This window comes from Schistocerca americana, chromosome 2 (assembly GCF_021461395.2).
Source record: "Schistocerca americana isolate TAMUIC-IGC-003095 chromosome 2, iqSchAmer2.1, whole genome shotgun sequence".
NCBI classification, from domain to species: Eukaryota; Metazoa; Arthropoda; class Insecta; order Orthoptera; family Acrididae; genus Schistocerca; species Schistocerca americana.
Genome location: NC_060120.1, coordinates 748,339,770 through 748,359,792, shown reverse-complemented (window position 1 = coordinate 748,359,792; position 20,023 = coordinate 748,339,770). Strand labels below are relative to the sequence as shown.

Below are 20,023 nucleotides of genomic sequence, written 5' to 3'. Positions count from 1 at the left end.
ACCTTTGGTTCGCCTTCCCCACAACATTATCTATGTGGTCTTTCCAACTGAAGTTGTTCGTAATTTTAACACCCAGGTACTTAGTTGAATTGACAGCCTTGAGAATTGTACTATTTATTGAGTAATTGAATTCCAACAGATTTCTTTTGGAACTCATGTGGATCACCTCACACTTTTCGTTATTTAGCGTCAACTGCCACCTGCCACACCATTACAGCAATCTTTTCTAAATCGCTTTGCAACTCATGCTGGTCTTCGGATGATCTTACTAGACGGTAAATTACAGCATCATCTGCGAACAACCTAAGAGAACTGCTCAGATTGTCAGCCATGTCATTTATATAGATCAGGAACAGCAAAAGTCCCAGGACACTTCCTTGGGGAACACCTGATATCACTTCAGTTTTACTCTATGATTTGCCGTCTATTACTATGAACTGCGACCTTCCTGACAGGAAATCACGAATCCAGTCGCACAACTGAGACGATACCCCATAGGCCTGCAGCTTGATTAGAAATCGCTTGTGAGGAACGGTGTCAAAAGCTATCAGGGGAAACCACAGAACAACCGAGAGCAATCGTCTGCTGGGATAAATCTGTATAGATAACGATAAGACTATGTTACATACTTAAAATAGACGAAAACAAAGTTGTAAAAACCATACCTGGAGTACAACTTTTTGTGTACTGTGTCAAGCTTTAAATCACTTTGGGCCTCTGAACACACCAAGGCGGCAGTGCATTCCATCCCTGGGTGTGTAGTTTCATCAATTATAGCCTCGTGTGTCAGTTTCATGGTGAGCTGTCAACATTTCTGTTATTTGTCACAATTGTGATATTTTTAAATCTAGTGCATCACCATATGACATTTGAATAGTTTCAAATGAAAACTAGGAGTCATTATGAGTTCACGTTTAGTGCTAGATAGTAACTCCTCTTTAAATTTGGGAGGATATCTATACCTATTGCCAATATCAAGAAATTGCATTTTCTGCAGCTTCTGCTCATGCATGCTCCAGTACAGTACAGTACAGTACATTACTACAATATCTACCATATTTCATTAGCAGTTCAAGATACCAAACCAAGCTTTTAGTAAATTGTACCACGCAAAAAAAAAGATGTTGGCAAGTAGTTAACGCGTGAAACATTCCTATCTGTCACAATAAAACTAACTATAGATTTTTTTCTATGGAGCAACCTTTTTTTGATGACCACTAGTGGCTGAAGAAATGAGGAACTTCATGGGCTTGCAATAACAAAAATGAACAAATTTGTTGTATTTTATACTGATGACAAGATTTTTATAAGCTATTTATCAGTCATGCTGTCAGCTGCTTGTTTAATAATCGGGATTCCATTGCAATTCCAACTGCATTAGTGTATTTTGGCAAAAGAAGCAAAATTTTACATGCCCATAAGAGAACCTATGGCATTATTGCAACTCCCCACTGATTACGTAACTCTGAAGAATGAAAAAGTAAAAAGCCACTTATGTGAAATTTTGGTTGAATCCTTTCACCCACTGTTTCTACAAATTAACCGCTGAAATGAAAACATACTATTATCTCCTTACACTTCCATTATCTAAAATAATTGAACACACACACACACACACACACACACACACACACACACACTACGAAACATATGAAGTAAAAACATGGAGCGATACAGGGAAATTTGAACAAGGAGATACTACATAATTTGCTGTAAACTGTCTCACATTTCAAAGATTAGAGAAGTACAGGGAGAAAATCATTTGTGAAGTTCCCATTCCAGTCATTTCTTATTAGAAACAGGCTACGACAGGATTCCACTGGAATTTCCAGAAAAGCTATTTATTTTCTCTTGACTTTTTATACTTTTTCTCATTCACAGAAATGTCAAAGGTGGCGAGTACTGAGAAAGACCTACATTTCTCTTTGTATCATGCAAAACTTTCCTTCTTTTGCCAAAACACAGGAGTTTACACAAATTTACATCACAAACATGCTAATGCAGTTGCAATTATGAAGGAATCCTGTTTCTTACACAAGCAACAGAGCAATAGCTTATAAAAAGCTCACTGTCACTATAAATTACCTCCGATTCATTCACTTTGGCTGTGGCAAGTCCACACAATTTCTGCTTCCATCAACTATTAATGGTCCTTAAAAAATACATCAGACTATTGAAAACGTCTACTACGAAAGATATGGAAGTTTCACATATTAACCACATGTCAACATGTTCTCTTTGCATGTTACAATTTACCAAAGCTCGTTTTGAACTGTTCATGAAGTAGTATGGGTATCAAGAATAATTCACTCTCACTGTAATGTAGCACACATAGGTAGAAGTGAATGTATTACATAAGATCCATTTTTTCAAGATTGGATGTATAAATCTACCTTGTCCCAAGTTGAAAGAAAAATTTAGTACGTTCATTACAGTTCATATGCGCAATGTACAACCCAATACGCATCACGTGTAAACTCATCGCAACTCCTATTTTTCAGTGGAAACTGTTGGAATTTCATGCAGAGGGTTACGTAATTTCAATATAATACAATTACTATGACAATTACTTAATAGTGGCAGTTCATCACGGAGTGAAATATGAGGCAGTAAGTAGAGAAACAAAATTTTTCTAACCAGTTTCTCTAAAATCACTTGCAGTAGATTTCAGAGTAATCAACACGTGTACACATCTGTTCTTCCAATGTAGGAAGTCTGCCAGCTACCACAGCAAAAGGGACCACGAATATTTTGTTCATTCTGACCTGGCAGGCGACACCTGTTGCTACCATTATGTGTTGTTCTGTTAGGTAACAAGAAGACATTCTTTACCCTGCTTCCAGCCCGTTACACTGGCTTCCACTACATTGGGAATGTGCTTTCTTTCTGTGCACACCCTAATGCTAATTCATTTACTTACGCATCAATTTCTGTTTTTATATTCCAGTAGCTCTCCAGCTGGCCTCAAGTGGTCTCCAGAAATAAAACCTGGGACTTTGGTGTTACTAGCCAAAACCATTAACCAGTAGAACATGTGCTCACAGTTTGCTTTTTCTGCTATTATAGTAGCTTTTGCTGTTGTGACATTATAAGACTTGAAAGGCAGTATACATCACGCCGAAAGTGTGTGATGGAGGAGAGATACTCAAATGGACAAAAAACTGAAAATATAACATCAGCCAGCACAGATTCAAACAGCTGGGATTATCCACGACAAACGGGAGACAACAAATCAACCAACACCACTATGGAAAATAGCATTATCATGTGTAAAAGTAGTTTTATGGACTCACTCAGTGAAGCACTGAGCAGCTGAAGTGAGAAATACTGCACATTCTGTATCCTCTTCTTGTCCGAAGTGAGCGCCTCATTCAGTGGTGCACATACACTTTCAGCATATGCCAGCATTCCACTTGTAAGAGTACTTGAATGTGTGCTAATGCTACCGCCCCTCCCCACTTCTGGGGTGTAAACATGATGGTGGTGCCATCCTTTCCAGTAACCAGTTTGTTTTGATGAGTAATAAGTATGATATGAAGCTGTTTGCAATGCTTTGACTACATATGTACTTAGGGAGGAGTAGTATGTTGGGAAAGGGGCACAGGAGCCTGGTGTTTTAGTCCTTTTGAACAGACTACTAGTAAAATATTTAACAAAGGTCACATGAAATACGTAGATCATTGTTACAAATCATCTGTTGTGTTTATTTGTGCAAGTGCATAACCAAGACAGCAGATACTTCCATGTCTTAACAGGAAACAGCTTCCTCAGTGTATGGTAGTAAAAGCAAGAGTAAAAACCAGAAAGGGATAACATTATTTTTGCTAGAAGGCAAAATATGCCCTGCATAAAGGGAGGAACACGAAGGGCGTTTGATGCTTTCAACATACTACAAGGCTTCAGCAAAAGATGTAACTGTGCACTTGCAAAGGGAAATAGTGACTACTATAAATCCATGTGAAATTCCGGCTGATAATATTCAAAGAAGGAGTGGGTAAATGAGACCAAATGATTGCTGATCATCGTTTTGACAGAAAGGATTTCAAAAGGAGGAAAATTTTTATTCTTTCATTTATATGTGAATATGTGTGTATCACTGAAGCAGTCGTGCTTTGTAAGGAGTTGTGGAATTTGAGCAAAAGATAAAAGGGTAACAAATCCCATTTTCTTGCACAATCAATTTGGGACATAGAGAGGGGGGTGGGGGGTGGACGCACTAGGTGCAGCATTTGCTGGATCGTAGCAATGTTGCGTCGAGTCAGTCCATCCGTATGCGTCTTTTGGAGCTTATGGGCACTCAACAGCAAGGCTATCAGCGCCCTTACACGCTGAGAAAAAATCTAATGTGGCTAAAACCTTGATAACTGTTCTAATCTCGTGCACTCGAATCACGCACAAAATCACTATCTCACTTATGCTAACACATTAGAGAGAAAGTGAAAGTAGCTACACAGGAGATAAAAATAAGAAAGGAGCTAAAAGAAAACCACAAGTAAATGTCACTGGCTGACTACTTACTAAAAATATGGGAGAGCCAGTCACCCTATTAACACATTAAAACCATCTTCTCAAAGTCTTTGGAAAGATGTTGGGCAATTCAAGAAACTTTAAAAATTTAATCACATTTGTTTGAACGTAGAAATGTCACAAGGTGGTGTGCACATTTCAGGAGGCTGATAATAGCTGCAGCCCCACAGATACCAGAGCCACTGAGGTAGTGACTTTGAACAAATGGCGTGTGCAACTGCAGACCTTATCAAAGCAGTTCATTTTCTATAGTGCGGTGCACAATACTGTTCGTAACATATTGAAAATTTAATAAAGTTAGCGCTTTCAAGGTGCCTAAGAACCTGGCAAATAACCAAAAGGGCCAGTGAATGATGACAAGCTCGGATCACTTAACACACTATACTGCAGAAGGGAATGACTTTCTGAAATGAATCATCACTGGTGATGAGTCGTGAGCATACCACTACACGCCAAAAACCAAGCAGGCCTATATGGATTGGAAACATGCTGGTTCCCCTTGAAAAATAATAACAATAATAATAATAATAATAATTTTAAGAGACAATCTGCCAGGAAAGTGCTTGTGACAGTGTCCTGGGACACACATGGCGTGTTATTGGTGGACTTTAGTGAACACGAGACCACTGCGAATGCTATAGCCTACATTAACACTTTGGTTAAGTTATGTCATACCCTTCATGACAAATGCTACAACATAAACGCTGTTGGTCTTAAACTTCTTCATAACATTGCTCACCCCCATGTTGCTGTTTCTGTTCGTGAGAAAATTGCCAAATTTAGATGGAGGATGATCTAGCATCCACTGTGCAATGCGGACATTGCACCATCAGACTTTCATATACTTGGTTCCATGGAGAAATTTCTGGCCCACCAATGCTCTGCAACAGATGCAGAAGTGCAATCAGCGGTCCACAGATGGCAGTACTCCAACCAAATGGACGTCTCAACAGAATGAAATTTTCACTTTGCAGCGGAATGTGTGCTGATATGAAACTTCCTGGCAGATTAAAACTGTGTGCCGGACCGTAACTAGAACTCAGGATCTTTGCCTTTCACAGCCAAGTGCTGCACCGACTGAGTTACCAAAGCATGACTCACGACCCGTCCTCACAGCTTTAATTCTGAAAGTATCTCGTCTCCTACCCTCCAAACTTCACACAAGTTCTATGAATCTTGCAGAACTAGCACTCCTGAAAGGATATTGAGGAGACATGATTTAGTCACAGTCTGCAGATGTTTCCAGAATGAAATTTTCACTTTGCAGCAGAGTGTGCACGGATTTGAAACTTCCCGGCAGATTAACCTGCCAGGAAGTTTTATCTATGAACAGGGCATATTGAAACTGGTACCATGATGGAAGAAATGTGTTGAGAACATTGGCAACTGTGTACAATAGCAGATAAAATATTGAAGTTAATTTGTGACTTCTTTTGTTTTGTCACCTATTAAAGTTTTTGGTAATAAAATTATTGTGTGTTACTTTCCAATCTTCCCTCATATTTTAGTTTTTGACGTGTTATGAAGGCACTATAATAAAAGTTTAAACTGATATTCTGTAATACTTGATCATTACCTTCCAAAGCACCTGGCATTTAGCATTAGTTCCTTTGTTGTATATGGCAATAGCATCATTACTTCAAAGTGTGAAATATAATAAACTGTCTGAAGACTCTGAACTTTGAAACATGTCCAAATGGACCAGGAAATGAGTGTAAATACAATATATACCGAGAATCAGAACATCTTTACACACATAAGCACCGCCTACTAAAAACTGTAGTCTACATTAGCAAATCCAATTTTAAAATGTGTGTGTCACTGAGTTGTTAAAGGACTTGCACTAGAATTCTGGTTACCAGACTCATGAAAATCCCTTTAATGTTAATAGCACTACCCACATTATCACAACAGAAGCAAATGTCATAATTATGTTGCTTACAGATATTCCTGGAGGTTTCTTCTTTTAAAAATCGACTGCACTGTGCCATATTTATGCTGAACTAACAACTGACAAAACAAAAAACAAAGATTTTATTAAAAGAGGGTGTAACTTAAAATGGGACAGGGATTATGTTACATTATTTTTGAGACTTCCTTCTCAAAAAGTCAACTGCCCGAATTATAATGTTAGCCAACTCTGGGAGCAAGTTCCACAGATATATTATCCGTGAAATCATTGAAAAGTTTGAATAACTGATTTTTGTTCCCTCTCTTAACAAAACACATTGCAACAAGTCTGTAATCGTTTTCTCAAAATTTACTTCAAATTAAGCTAAATGTGAAATACATTAATCATTTTACAACTGGTCTTCAACTGCATCTGCTACAAATAAGACTTCTTTGTGATTACTGATTCAGAAGTGTCTCCTTTCATTTCCATTGAAGGAAACTGTCAGAGCATGTCATCTCAGATTACTGTATAGAACAAGTTGTTTTGTTTTCTGTTTTCCTTATGAAAAGCCAGTTGGGAACACTGTCAGGGTTGTAAGAACAGTGTGTGTGTGTGTGTGTGTGTGTGTGTGTGTGTGTGTGTGTGTTATAGTTTTTCTCTGAAGCAATTTATCTCCTCCCAAAAATGTCCTGTTACTTGCATTAGCCACCAAAAACACTGGAAAAGTAATGAGTGAAATTAACACTTCCTGCCACAAATATGAAGAAATGTCCACATATATGACTTAATTCTTCACAAGACTGTTTCACTTTTTGCTATGAGCTGGAAACTTTTGTAATGTTACTTTTTTAATGTTACGACACAAATATTTCGCTTCTACAATACATTTCACACATTTTTGGACAGTTTTTGTATCTCCTGTCAAGTTTTAGATGAGCAACTCGTGTAGTATCGTTTCTTCAACGATGATGTGTAATATACCTTAAGAGCTGAAATGAATAAGTGAGTATGGCACATTTCAGTCACAAATCATCAATGGATAGAAGGTTCTCTGCTGTATCTGCACTGCAATAATTCAATTTTTCTCTTGTTGCAATGGCAAATATATGAAAAGAAAGTACATCACTATATTCCTTACCTTCTCTTGAATCTGTGGTGCTGGTGGCATACAATACAGTTCTTGAAGCTGCTGTTGTAATGCTGCTATTTCCTGCTGATGGCTCACTGGAGACTGGTATATTGCACTTAAATCAGTATGTCCTAAAGACATAAGATGTGACGGAGGTGGTGGCACCTGTGGTGGTTGTGCTGCTGAAGGTGGCATGGGTGGTGCATGTGTCATCAAACTTCCATGCCCCATGCTGGGATCAAACAGGCCTGGTGGTTGCCCCATCAATACTCCAGATGTTACAGGATCTGGTATTCCTGCTGATGCTCCTTCAATACCTGGAGTGTAATGAGATGACCCACCAGAGTGAATCATGTCACTCATTGCACTAGTGCCTGCATATTGTATGTTGGGAGCTGCCTGATTAAAATCGAAATTTGGAACAGGTGCCTGCTGTGTAACAGGTTCTTGTTGAGCTTGCGGTGGAGGTGCTAACACTGAACTGGAAGTTGAAGTTAACAGTGAAGGTCCATCTGTTGCATCCTTTACATCTATATTTGGCAAATTCTGCAATTCATTTTCTTGTTGCACAGCCTTAACGGAATCCAGTTCTGAAGACTTGTGACTGACTGTGGCACTGACTGGAACAGATGAGGGAATGTGGGAACTGAGATTTTCTCCTCCATTTTGTGCAGTTTCACCCTCTGAGTACTTTTCACTTAGTATCTGAGATGAAGTAGTGAAGTCAGTATGAGATACAGATGTCAAATTGCCAGTCTCATTTGCTGGTATAGATCCACTTGAAATACTTGGAACATTAACTTCTGATGTAACACCACTTACAGTCTTTGGAAGCTCCACTGTTCTAGATTCAGCAGTAGTATGTGGAACATATGTTGACATGCTCTGATTGGACTGTTGGTCTAGCATTCCAATTCCACTACCAATATTTGTGGATGGTCTTAATGGTTGGTGTGGCCACTGCTGAGGTGAGACAGGCATGCGTGGGCCCACAGCTGGAGACAATGGATTTGCTTGTTGTGTGGTGGGATGCTGTGTAGTTGGGTGGGGTAACCTTGGTTGGTAAGTAGGGTAGTCTGTTGAGCCACCACTAACTGGAGGCATAACCATCTGTTCCAATTGCTGTAACGTACTTTGCTGTGAAAACGAAGGAACATTAATGGGAGCAGGAGAAGAGTTTGATGATTTCGGTGTAAGTGCTGTAGCAGGTCGTGGTGAAAGAGTTGGCTGCTGTTGATGGGGATGAGGAGATAGTGTACTCGTTTTTGCTGGCGACATTACAGGACGAGGTGACATCTGTTGTTGCTGAGAGGGTCTCGGGGACATCTGGGGCCTAGGCGACATTTGTGGAGACAGCTGTGGATATGGCGCCCTGTACTGCGGACTCGCACCACCGAGCTGAGTGTGCTGTTTCTGGTTAGCAACACCATACTGAGATGCTGACGACCCTGAACTGACTTCGATACCAATAGGCCGTGGCATTTGGTGTCCAAGAGGATTTGTTGGCTGTCCGTAACCCGGTACACCAGGATGGCCCATCTGTGAGGGACCGCCAGGTAATGCCTGATTATGTGGTTGTAAATGGTTATATGATGAAGCCTGAGAAGCTTGAGAATTATTCAGTTCTAACTGTTGCATCTGTTGCTGATTTGCAGTATACTGTACATGATGTGGCATTCTACTGGACTGTTGGTGTTGTAAGGGATTGTAGTTGCTGTAGGACTGATTTATCGAAGCTGTAGATGACGAACCTGCATAAACAAGATTTTGAGAACCCTGTGAGTAACACTGTTGCTGTTGCCCCATGTTAACACTTGACTGCATTCTCTGTTGAGTCATTGGATAGCCACTAGGTGTCTGAATGTTCTGATGAGGTTGCATCATTGAATTAATCAAATTTTGCTGATTTGAAGAATAAGGCTGTTGAGGTGTGATTTTCTGTTGAGATGCCAGGCTGTCCTGCTGATGTGGGTAGTTCACATGCCGATAACCACCCTGATTAATTTGATTGTAATGCCTCATACCTGCAGGATAACCACCTGGCACATTGCTCCAACCCTGCATACCACTGTCACTAACAGTCATACCTGGACCACTGATACCAGGCTGCTGTTCTATTCCATACAATGCATCAGATGTACAGTATGGTCCATACTGATTCGCAGTTGGTGGCTGGGGATGAGGAGGCCTCCTAATATCGTGCTGTGGTCCCATGTTTCTTACGTGTCCCTGATAACCGGTAACAGCACCAGGAGGACACATTGGTCTCGCTGTTCCATCATAACCAGTCTGATTCTGGTGGAACAAGTTCTGAGATGATGGATCCAGATGATTTGCGGGTGTAAATTCTCCTCCAAATGAAGCCAGTTTCTGAAGCGGTGACTCTTGCTGCATACCCGAAATCTGGTGGCCATAAGGTGGTTGAACATAGCCTTGGCCAGAACCTGGAGCATCGCGTGCTGCATTTGTAACAGATGATGGAGCTGGATCAAAATTATCTGCACCCAGGTCAGCTAATCCATCTAACATTCCGCCGCCGACATCCTCTCCAAACAAATCATATGAATCCATTCTATTACTATAAATCACTTTATGCCTCACTTATCATCATTAACAGAATTGGAATGAGATTCCAATTGACCAACTGATCACTCAGAATGGCTGCCATCTTTTCTTTTCTATTGAGTCCTCTTGAAAAAATAACCTGGAAAAACCAAAGAGAGATCCTTACAACATGAATAAACAAACAATCATGCTATGAGAATTATATACCTGAAAAGAGCATGTTATCCAGCTTTGACAGCAACGATGTATAAAGAACAGAACCCAAGGGGAAAAGCTATACGCTTATGCTTTTCTAAATATCATAATCGCTATAGCTTCACCCGTCAGGTAAAGTCCATCAGCATTCTTTCTGTGGCTCTGGTGTAAAAACAACGCTATTAAGGAATAAGAAGAAAAGATTTTACATAGGCAGATTCAACTTTTGTATCAGTATCAATGAGTTCAGCACAGGATATTGAAGACACATTGTTGCAACATAGCATTCAAATGGAGAAATTTAAACTACAAAACAGAAAAAAGTTTAGCACACCATATTGTTTGAAGTTCATAAACTAAACCATATATTCTATTTATATGTTAGAAATAAAAATTGTACAAAAAGTAAGTTAAACACTAGTTTACATCTTAACATGCCAAGCAGGACACCTCAACATAAATTCAATAAGCAAAAGCTACAATCATGTATAAGTGACATTAAATCTGCTTAATAATTAGATTTCCATATGGAAATCTAGCAATAAAATACAATTTGTGTACAACTGATCCACATACATCTGAGAATTATAATGATCAAATGAGTAGTGTTCACATCTAAAATTAGTTACCGGGAAACGGCTAACAACTTATTTTTCACTAACATAATTAATCTAAATTAGTAAGATGAATGTGCCATGAACAATGCAGTTAGGAAATTATACTAAAGTTCAAAATCCATGCAGACAAAGTAAACAGTTCTCTCTCCAGAGGTAGTGTTAATATCCATGAAACTAATTATGACTATATAAAATTATGAAGAGGCAGAATTGCTCACCAGTACATACCTTTTGAAGGCAAAATTCTAAGTACTATGAATGGAAACAAGTAAGGCCTAAAAACAATTCTACACTCTGAAACTGGTAAGTCTTCCTCAGGGTGAAAGGGGGATAGGTGGGAAGTTTAGAGAAGCAGAGCAGGTCACCCAAGATCTCAAGATGAGTGAGAGAGTGGTCTACCTTTGTGAAGACGAAGGGAGACAAAGATGAAGAGGACAGGATGAAAGCAAGTACAAATACATTGGAATGCAAGAGCCAGAGATAATGGTTAGGTAAGAATATGAAGTTAAGATTGATAAAGAATAATATTAAAAGCACAGTTAAGAACTAAGCACTTCGATAAAAACGGAGAAAGAGACAGGAACACACACACACACACACACACACACACACACACACACACACACACACCAAACTATATGAATAACACTTGGCTAGACTTTCAGACTAAATCCTTCCTGTCGTCCCAAAACTAAAACCACAAACTGGTTCACGTTCCTTTATGATCACTTCATGATCTGAACTCAGTGCCATGACACCCTATTCTCATTCGTCCATAACCTCAACACATTCTCTCCCATCAGCGCCACCTGGTCCTCCTCAACTCAACATGCCCCCTTCCCAAACATTGACCACACTCTAGCGGCTCCATCCATGCCTCTGAGCAAAGTCCACTAATCACCAACATTACCAGCATTCTGACAGCTGCCACGCCTTTCAAAAAACCCATTCCTATACAGCTTTGGTCACCTATGGATGGTATGTCTGCATGAAGACAACTCCCTTGCCCAGTATAATGATACGAAAAGCCTTCGATGGACGGTCACGATCATCACCCCTCCCCCAAAACCTAGTCCACAAACAGATTTCCTACAGCACATACTTCCACTTTCCTACCCCCCCCCCCCCCTCTCTCTCTCTCTCTCTCTCTCTCTCTCTCTCTCTCTCTCTCTCTCTCCCCCCCCCCCCCCCAAGAATAAGCTGTAAAGGAACCACCTCCCCACCCCATCACCCACTACCACCACAGACTGGAGCAAATGAACCAATTCCTTCACCAAGGCTATGGGTATCTACTATTATTCCCAGAGTGAGGAGCATCCTACCCATTATCCCTCAAAAGTGCCATTCCATCATCCACCCAACCTATGGTACATCACGGTCCATCCCTGTGCCACTTCCAACCCCATGCTAAGATGTCATACACTTGTGAAAGACCCAGGTGAGAGACCTGCCCAATTTACCCATCCAGTACATACAACTCCAGCCCCATCGCAGGTTAACTGTATTCATCAGAGGCAGGACCATCACTGAAAGCAGCCTTGTCAATTTCTGCAAAGTATTTTCTGTGAGCATGATCACAAACCAGCAGCCAAGCAGAATGAATGGCTATCACTAAAATGGGACCAAGAACAGAGTTGACCACCGGTGGCACAAAACACTGTTGAGCACAGCACACTGGAGTTCAATGGCTGCTTTACAACCCATGACATCTGGATCTTTCCGTTCAGCAACAGCTTTTCTGAACTACATAGGTAAGAGTTAACCTTGCAACACATCCATCACTCCCATAATCCTCCTGGTCTTAACGCTTACTAATCCACTGTCCTGACTCCCTCTAACCAACAAGTTTCACCTTTCCCTGTCATCCCCTCCCAATCCACATCATCATCTGCCACACAAACTTAGCTGCTCTGGTGCCTACGTACTGCATGCACAGCCTGTTTATCTCCTATCCCTCGCACCTGCAGTCTCATCCTGCACACCCCCTGCCTCCCTCCAAGTGACTAGCTACCCCCTGCCAAGCTTAATGCTGCCTCTTACTCCCTTTACACACCACACCTGCTGAATTGTATCCTGGCATTGGCTCCAGCCAACATAATGCAGGTTTATGGGGAGGCGGAGCGGTGCATGCACATATTAACTTTACTTTCCACTGTGTTACACACATACAATTATTACCACCACCACCACCACCACCACCACCACCACCACTTAAATTATAAGAACCTACTAGCATTTGATTTTTCCAGCAGTTGAAATGAAGATTAATAATGACTAAATAGGTAAACATTGCCCAATAGAAATGCGACATAGCAAAAGGAACTGGTTAAGAACTAATTCATCATACTGGAAAAAACTTGTCAATTCAAGTAGTACTTGTAATTAGACAAAGATAGCTCCAATATTTCCTTATAAATAGCCAGCTTACACAAATGTGTGCTTTTAAGATTTTAAAGATATTAAAATAAAAATACCCTTTGATTTTAATATCTGAACACCCAGCAGAGCTCCAGAGATGCGTCATGCTGCCTAAAATGAACAGAAGCTGTCTTAGTTAATATATCAAAGCTTTATTTACAGCCTAGTGAACACTGAAATTTTCACTACACTCAGCCTATAATAAAGGGATTGGTTATATGACAAGTACTAAACATCGGTGTCTAACAACAACACCAACAGTATGGCGCCACAACGAAGAACAGCACACTCATTCTACAATGAGTGAGGGACCAGAGATCTAAAACGGAAACACTACAATTGACAATCCATATATTTAAATGCTGTCCAATACACTGACAGGATCACTCTGAAGTAACTCACTTAAAAGATCTTAGAAGAAATTTTTGTATCTTCGTGAAAATGTGCCTGAACTTAATTTCAACACATACCAACCATATGAAAACATGGCTTGAAATAATGCAGCAGAGAACTGATTATGGGCAATGGTATGGATTGTCAATGCTGGTACAGATTGTTATCGCATCAGCTCAATTGTGCAGTTTCTTTTTTGTTTAAAGGAGTAAACTGATTTTTCAATTTTGCAATGAAGTTATTCATGTAGTATCAAGCCAAAGTGCAGGAATACACTGTGTACACAATAATAGAAAACAATAGCCTATGCATTACATTACTCCATCAAGTTGCAAGATACCAATGAGTAGTGCTAAATGCTGCATCATCACTTTTTACGTATCTATACGACAAACTTGTATTACCATTATTTTTTTCCCCCAAACACTACGACCAAGTGACCTAAAGCTGTTATTTTTCAGCAAACCCCAATCAGCATGTAAAAGTGTATTAAAATTTGTTGATCATTGTGTGTAGTCTCCCCTTGTAAGATACAATGCACTCACAATCCTTGGTGGTACATCACGATAACTGCATGCAGTTAACATTTGTGATAATACAAATGTCAAATGCATCTGTGAATCTTGCCCAACCTATGTCCTCCTGTTACTACATACACCTGTAGAAATGTCTAATGTCCCATATGAAAGATCTGTGCACTCCCACAGGAACAAGCTACCAAATAAACAAATGCTTTTTAAACAATATTCGTGAAAGCATAATAGCAACAACAGTAAACACCACCTGATTATCTCATGTCATGCGTCAAACGGTATCATTTCATTCACAGTGCTGAGTCTACAGGACATTAGTGATTTGAACCAAGGTCTGCTCATAAGGCAATACCACATGCTCAAATTTTTATAGCTAAATTCATATATCTTTAATGTATCCACTACATGTCCTTTCTATTCTAACGTATATAGAAAGAAAAAAAAATATTTTATTTATTTCAAGCTGCAGAAAGCACTTTTAGTACCCATACCCTACATACAACTTATCCACATTACAACTGCAGTCAATGTTAGCTCTCTATACTACTGGGAAGTTTACTATACAAGGAAAACTAATCTGTTTTCTTCTACCGTTACTATAAACTACAAGCAGTCATCGAAAATTAGTCTCATTCACTGATAGGAAAAAAGACGGCAGACATTAACAGAACAAAATGAAAATCCAGTTACGTCAAATAACTATACTGTGACTACATGCTTTGCTCAGGCCTCCACTTCCAACTTTTCTAAAATCTTTATTTCAATACCACAATTATGACAGTTATGAGAAAAGCTTTTCAATCCGTGTTATAACTGTTTCTTCCGAAAACGCAGAGGAAGAAAACCTAATCACAATTCCAGATAATTGTAAGTAGACATGCACCATAAAACAAGGCAGATCTTTCTTATTACATACATTTGAAGTTAATGAAGAAAATGTAGCAGAGGATGCCTGTGGTGAGAAAGGGGGATGGGGGGAGATGATCGGAGTGGGTGACAAAATAATTGCTCCTGACGACTGTTGCCAGGTTGTTGTGCCTCTCATATCATCTTTGAAATAGCTGAACAAGCAAGATACACAGGGTTGATTTAGGTATAAACTTCGAAACTCCCAGCACAAATGCATTAGGAAAGAATAGTATTGCACTATACGATTGTAGTAAAGGAACCAATACTTCTAGACACTTCCTGATTGTAGGATTAAATGAAATTTCATAAATTCCTCCTGTCTACATTGCATTCTTCCCATTTCATTTTTAATTGACCTTTCAGAGTACATTACACCAAAACAACATATTTGGCAGCAGCAGGACACATCACTTTTACATTCTCATCTCTTCTTTGACGAGTGTTTTCAAATTCCTTCTACTACACTCTTCAGGGATAGCATTAAGAAGTTAGAATGTCTATAAATCAGGTCAAAATAAATTACAAATATGGCATCTCTATACTGAAGTAATTTTTATAGAACTACTTCCTGCTGCACAAAATACAAACTTAGTGTACCCGCATCACTGTCAGCACAGCACACACTACTTCATGAACAAGGACTGCCAACTGCACATTATTTTTGAAGAGGATTGTACCCCTTTCAAAATCTCATTTACTAAGCTAGCTGATTTTATCACGAATGACAAGGAAGGGCATAAGAGTAAAAGCTTCCACAGCTAATGACAATTTTAATTTAGTCACTCTGAAGAGGACAGCTGAAAAGACAATTTAAATGTTAGTTTCAGTTTCAAAATGGCATTGCCTAATGGCCGAAAGTATTTCATACAATACAAAATGTAACCATATCAGCAGATTTCATAACAAAAAGATGGCTAATTTTCTAAATCTAAAATCGGTCCTGTATTTCAATGGTTTAATAAAAATAATTCTCAAGTTTTTCCTTACAAAGCAATAATAGCTCGACAAATTTGGTGTAAATCAATACACAAATTAAGTATTTGCATACTTAGGAGCATTGCAATTTTTGCCACTATATCATATTCAGCAGGGGAACATCTGTAACTTACAAATGTGTAAGATCTCGAACAAAATAACACATTCTTGGAAAACAAAAACATCCGCATAAATTGATAACTGGAATAATAAGTGCAGTTTACGAGACAGGAAGGAAGCCAGAGGCAAGACATTACTGCATACTACAAGTCCTCCCTCATCCCCAATGAATCCTCCCTGAAAGATTTGTTAATAGCCTTAATATCAATGCAGTTTTAAATATACATAGGTACTTTTATGAATAGTCTCCTATCAAGAAAAGTGTTGGGGGAGGGGGGGGGGGGGAATAAATAAATAAATACTATATTAATCTGAATTTCTTATTAATCTAAGATGTTGCTACACCAAAAAAGAGATATAAGTACAAAAAATGACAATTAGATTAATGAAAATCTTACTGTAAATGTAATAAGTGATGTATGCACACGTAAAACAGTACAGTATATGAAAAATTGGGAGCATGAGGTCATATTATGAATGACAACAGGTACATCAATGCTTACATCAAAGACCTGGACATGTAATGCTCCAATGTTATTTATAAATTTTTGAAGAGCTTGAGCCTACTACTTAAAATTCATTTGTAAACAGAGATGATAAATCATAAAATTTGGAGCTGCTGAACATAGAATTCAGCGAGGAAGAGAGAACCCGTGACGGAGGTATAGCTCCGTAAGATATGTTGGTAAATAATAGACATGTACAAAAATAACAAGATAAATTTATTGTATCGTCTGTGGAGAAGATTATAAAGAAGTATTCCCAAGACAATACGTAATTTAAAAGAAAATCTTTATCCAAAACGAAAAAATGAAGATGTACAGTAACAAGATGAAAATTCTACAACATAAGGAGGCTAAAGCTAAACAAATGCACAGAAAGATGTTATTAACTCTCCAATAATACATACTATGAAAAGTCTTCACTCATTTAAATAGTGACTAATTAAACCAAACAGCACATTCTTTTGTTGTTCTAGGTTGCTAATATTTTAAACATGTTTATTATTCAGTTATTTGCTGACTGAATAAGCAGTTTTTTTTTCTAGGGATAAAGACCAAATCTAACGCCAAATACACCGCAGGAGGCACATTTCGACATTTCTTTATTAAATTTGTCATATTATATTAATGATATTGTGTGTGTGTGTGTGTGTGTGTGTGTGTGTGTGTGTGTGTGTGTGTGTGTCCTCCCTCCCCCCTCTCTGCTTTATGAGGTAACATACAGCCGGAGTCTATCTTTACTTAATATTCACCTCAGAAATAATATTGTTTTTCAAAAGAATCTGCAATTTTGTAACTGATCAACTATAAAGGGTGGTTATAATTAAACTTTTGCTACTTGAGATGGCCTCCATGAAAACAAGCAATTGTAGGACAATGAAATGTTCTGGTAATAATTTTAAGGATACACAGAAGGGAAGTAACTAATAAACTATTGGAAGAAACACGTTTTCATTTCCACATAAGAAGGTAATATTTGATCACAGCACACCCTGTGTAGGTTCCAGGTTACAAATGTTGCTAAATGTCATGACCGTATGCATCCACAACAATCTGGAATATCACTACACAAACTATTTTACAACTGTTCACAGCACTTTTCGAACAGGGAAATATGGAATGTTCAGCTTGTCCAATGCCTGAAGATCACACATTGCTCAGATATGACAAAAGCAACTTCAACAATTCGCAGTACAATTGGTCATCAGCCTCTACCAGGAACAATTTTCGAATCGACAGTTAATTTGAACTTCCGAATTATATTTTTCAACCCCGGTGTATCAATAGTCACAAAGAGCACCCACACTACCACTGCTGTTTTGAGCAAACAGCTTCAACCTAAAGGCAAATCACGTCACTAACACATTACTGACAACATAAATCTTGCAGCAAGCAGTCTGAATATCATTCCTATAAAGACTGGTATCCATAAGGTAAATAGTTTTCCATTTACACTGGCTTACGTAGCGAAAGTTTGATTATAACCACCCTATCTTTATACTGGCAGGAGCTACAGACTGTTTCATAATAGGAACAGAAGGAAAGGACAACTTTCCTAACTCAGAAAAGAATCTGCCTGAAAGCTAGTGAAGTTTTCAGATTTGTTTACGTGCCTGTTGATGACTTAAAGACTCCACTGTTCAAAACAGTGAATGTTAAGTTTATACCCAAATTATTTACATCCTGCCACAAATATCCATATCATATTCATAACCAAAAAATAATAATAATTTCAATGTGGGTTATGGGCTTCCATGTGCAAGACAAATATTTATTTCTAAAGGAATTTTTTTATCGTAGGGTATTATTTACATTTATTTTTAATTACAAATGCAGCGGACAGGCACCTCAATAAGTCCTTTTGCCTAGTGGCACTAAATCATATCTGATTTAATACATCCATTAATTACACAAACCAAATTGTTAAGACACCTAAGTGCCTTTGCTATTTAATATTTTGTCTTATTAATGCTGCCTATAGCAAAAGGGTTATTGTGGGAAGGGGAAATCTTCTAGGAGTTCTGGAGTGGGTTTCGAGTGGTCAAGTTTTATTTAAATGCTACACTGCCACTTTTAACAAGGACATGCTGGAAATTAATGTCTCCATTTTTTTTTATGTGGAGACACTTAAAGCTTTTTACATAAAACAATCACTGTTAACATTCTACATCTTTATTCTTCATGTCTACCTATCCGCAGCCCCCCTGACACTTAAAGACTGCGGACTGTAGCATGTAACATGGCAATGTGTAAAATAACTGTCAGTGCATGAGAAACAGTGTGCCATTATCAAGTTTCAAATTCAAATAGTTCATCCACACATGAAGAATGCTCTCCTTCAGTGTGATAATGCCAGACCACACGCGAGTACTGGGAAATCTGCAACAAACCAACATCTTGGGTTCAATGTTATCAATCATCCTCCATACAGTCCCGACTTGAGCCTATCGGATTTTCGTGTTTTCAAAACTTAAAGGACACCTTCGAGGACTTCACTTTATCACTAACAAAGTGGTGAAAACCAAGATGAGGTTATGCTTCTCTACATTTATATCGGTTCCCTTACAAAAATAAATGTCTCACCATATTCCATAACACAGAACTAATCTAGTGGAATACATGTCCATTAACACTTGCATTAAGGTAATATTTATTCAAAATTATGGATTATTGGACATTCTTTATTAGATTATCCTGTGCACTCAAAGCGAAGGAAGTGTGAAGAACATTATCAATCAAGAACAGAGCTAAAGCTGAACATCAGCTAGTCAAAAGTGCCACATTATTTGGCAAAATGTATTAACAACATTATTCAATTTTGTGTTTACGAGTTTGGTTCACATTTACTACAGACTTGTGAAACTGCATTGATGAAAACAGTACATGAAAGAACAAAATGATGCTAGCAAAATGACACTGACGTAATGTTAAAGGAAAAGATAGAGTTGAACATCTTATTCGCATCTACAAAAACACTCTGCAAGCCACTGGACCACGATCAGTGGATGGAGGAGCAGCATCAGCTGAGAGGACAGGAGCAAGCATCAGTTGTGCATTGAGTGAAACACCCCAGTATTTATCCAGAGAGATTTATGGAACTCATTGAATCCCTTATTCACTATATTTGGATGAATACTGGAACCCTGCTACTGTGCAATACAATTTATGTCAATCAATTAACACTCTCAATCAGTAGGACGTCATAGTTCCAACAGTTGACAAGGTTATAGGCAAACTAAAAATGT

General features: G+C 38.6%; 1 protein-coding gene across 1 annotated transcript in view; it reads right to left on the bottom strand.

The window, feature by feature from the left end:
* Positions 1-20,023, bottom strand: part of LOC124594923 (chromodomain-helicase-DNA-binding protein 7) — a 310,905-nt gene that overhangs the window by 282,498 nt on the left and 8,384 nt on the right. The window contains exon 3 of the mRNA XM_047133415.1: positions 7,560-10,254. Within this exon, the coding sequence (XP_046989371.1) occupies positions 7,560-10,121 (2,562 nt within the window). The 5' untranslated portion in view covers positions 10,122-10,254. The remainder of the gene's footprint in view (positions 1-7,559; positions 10,255-20,023) is intronic.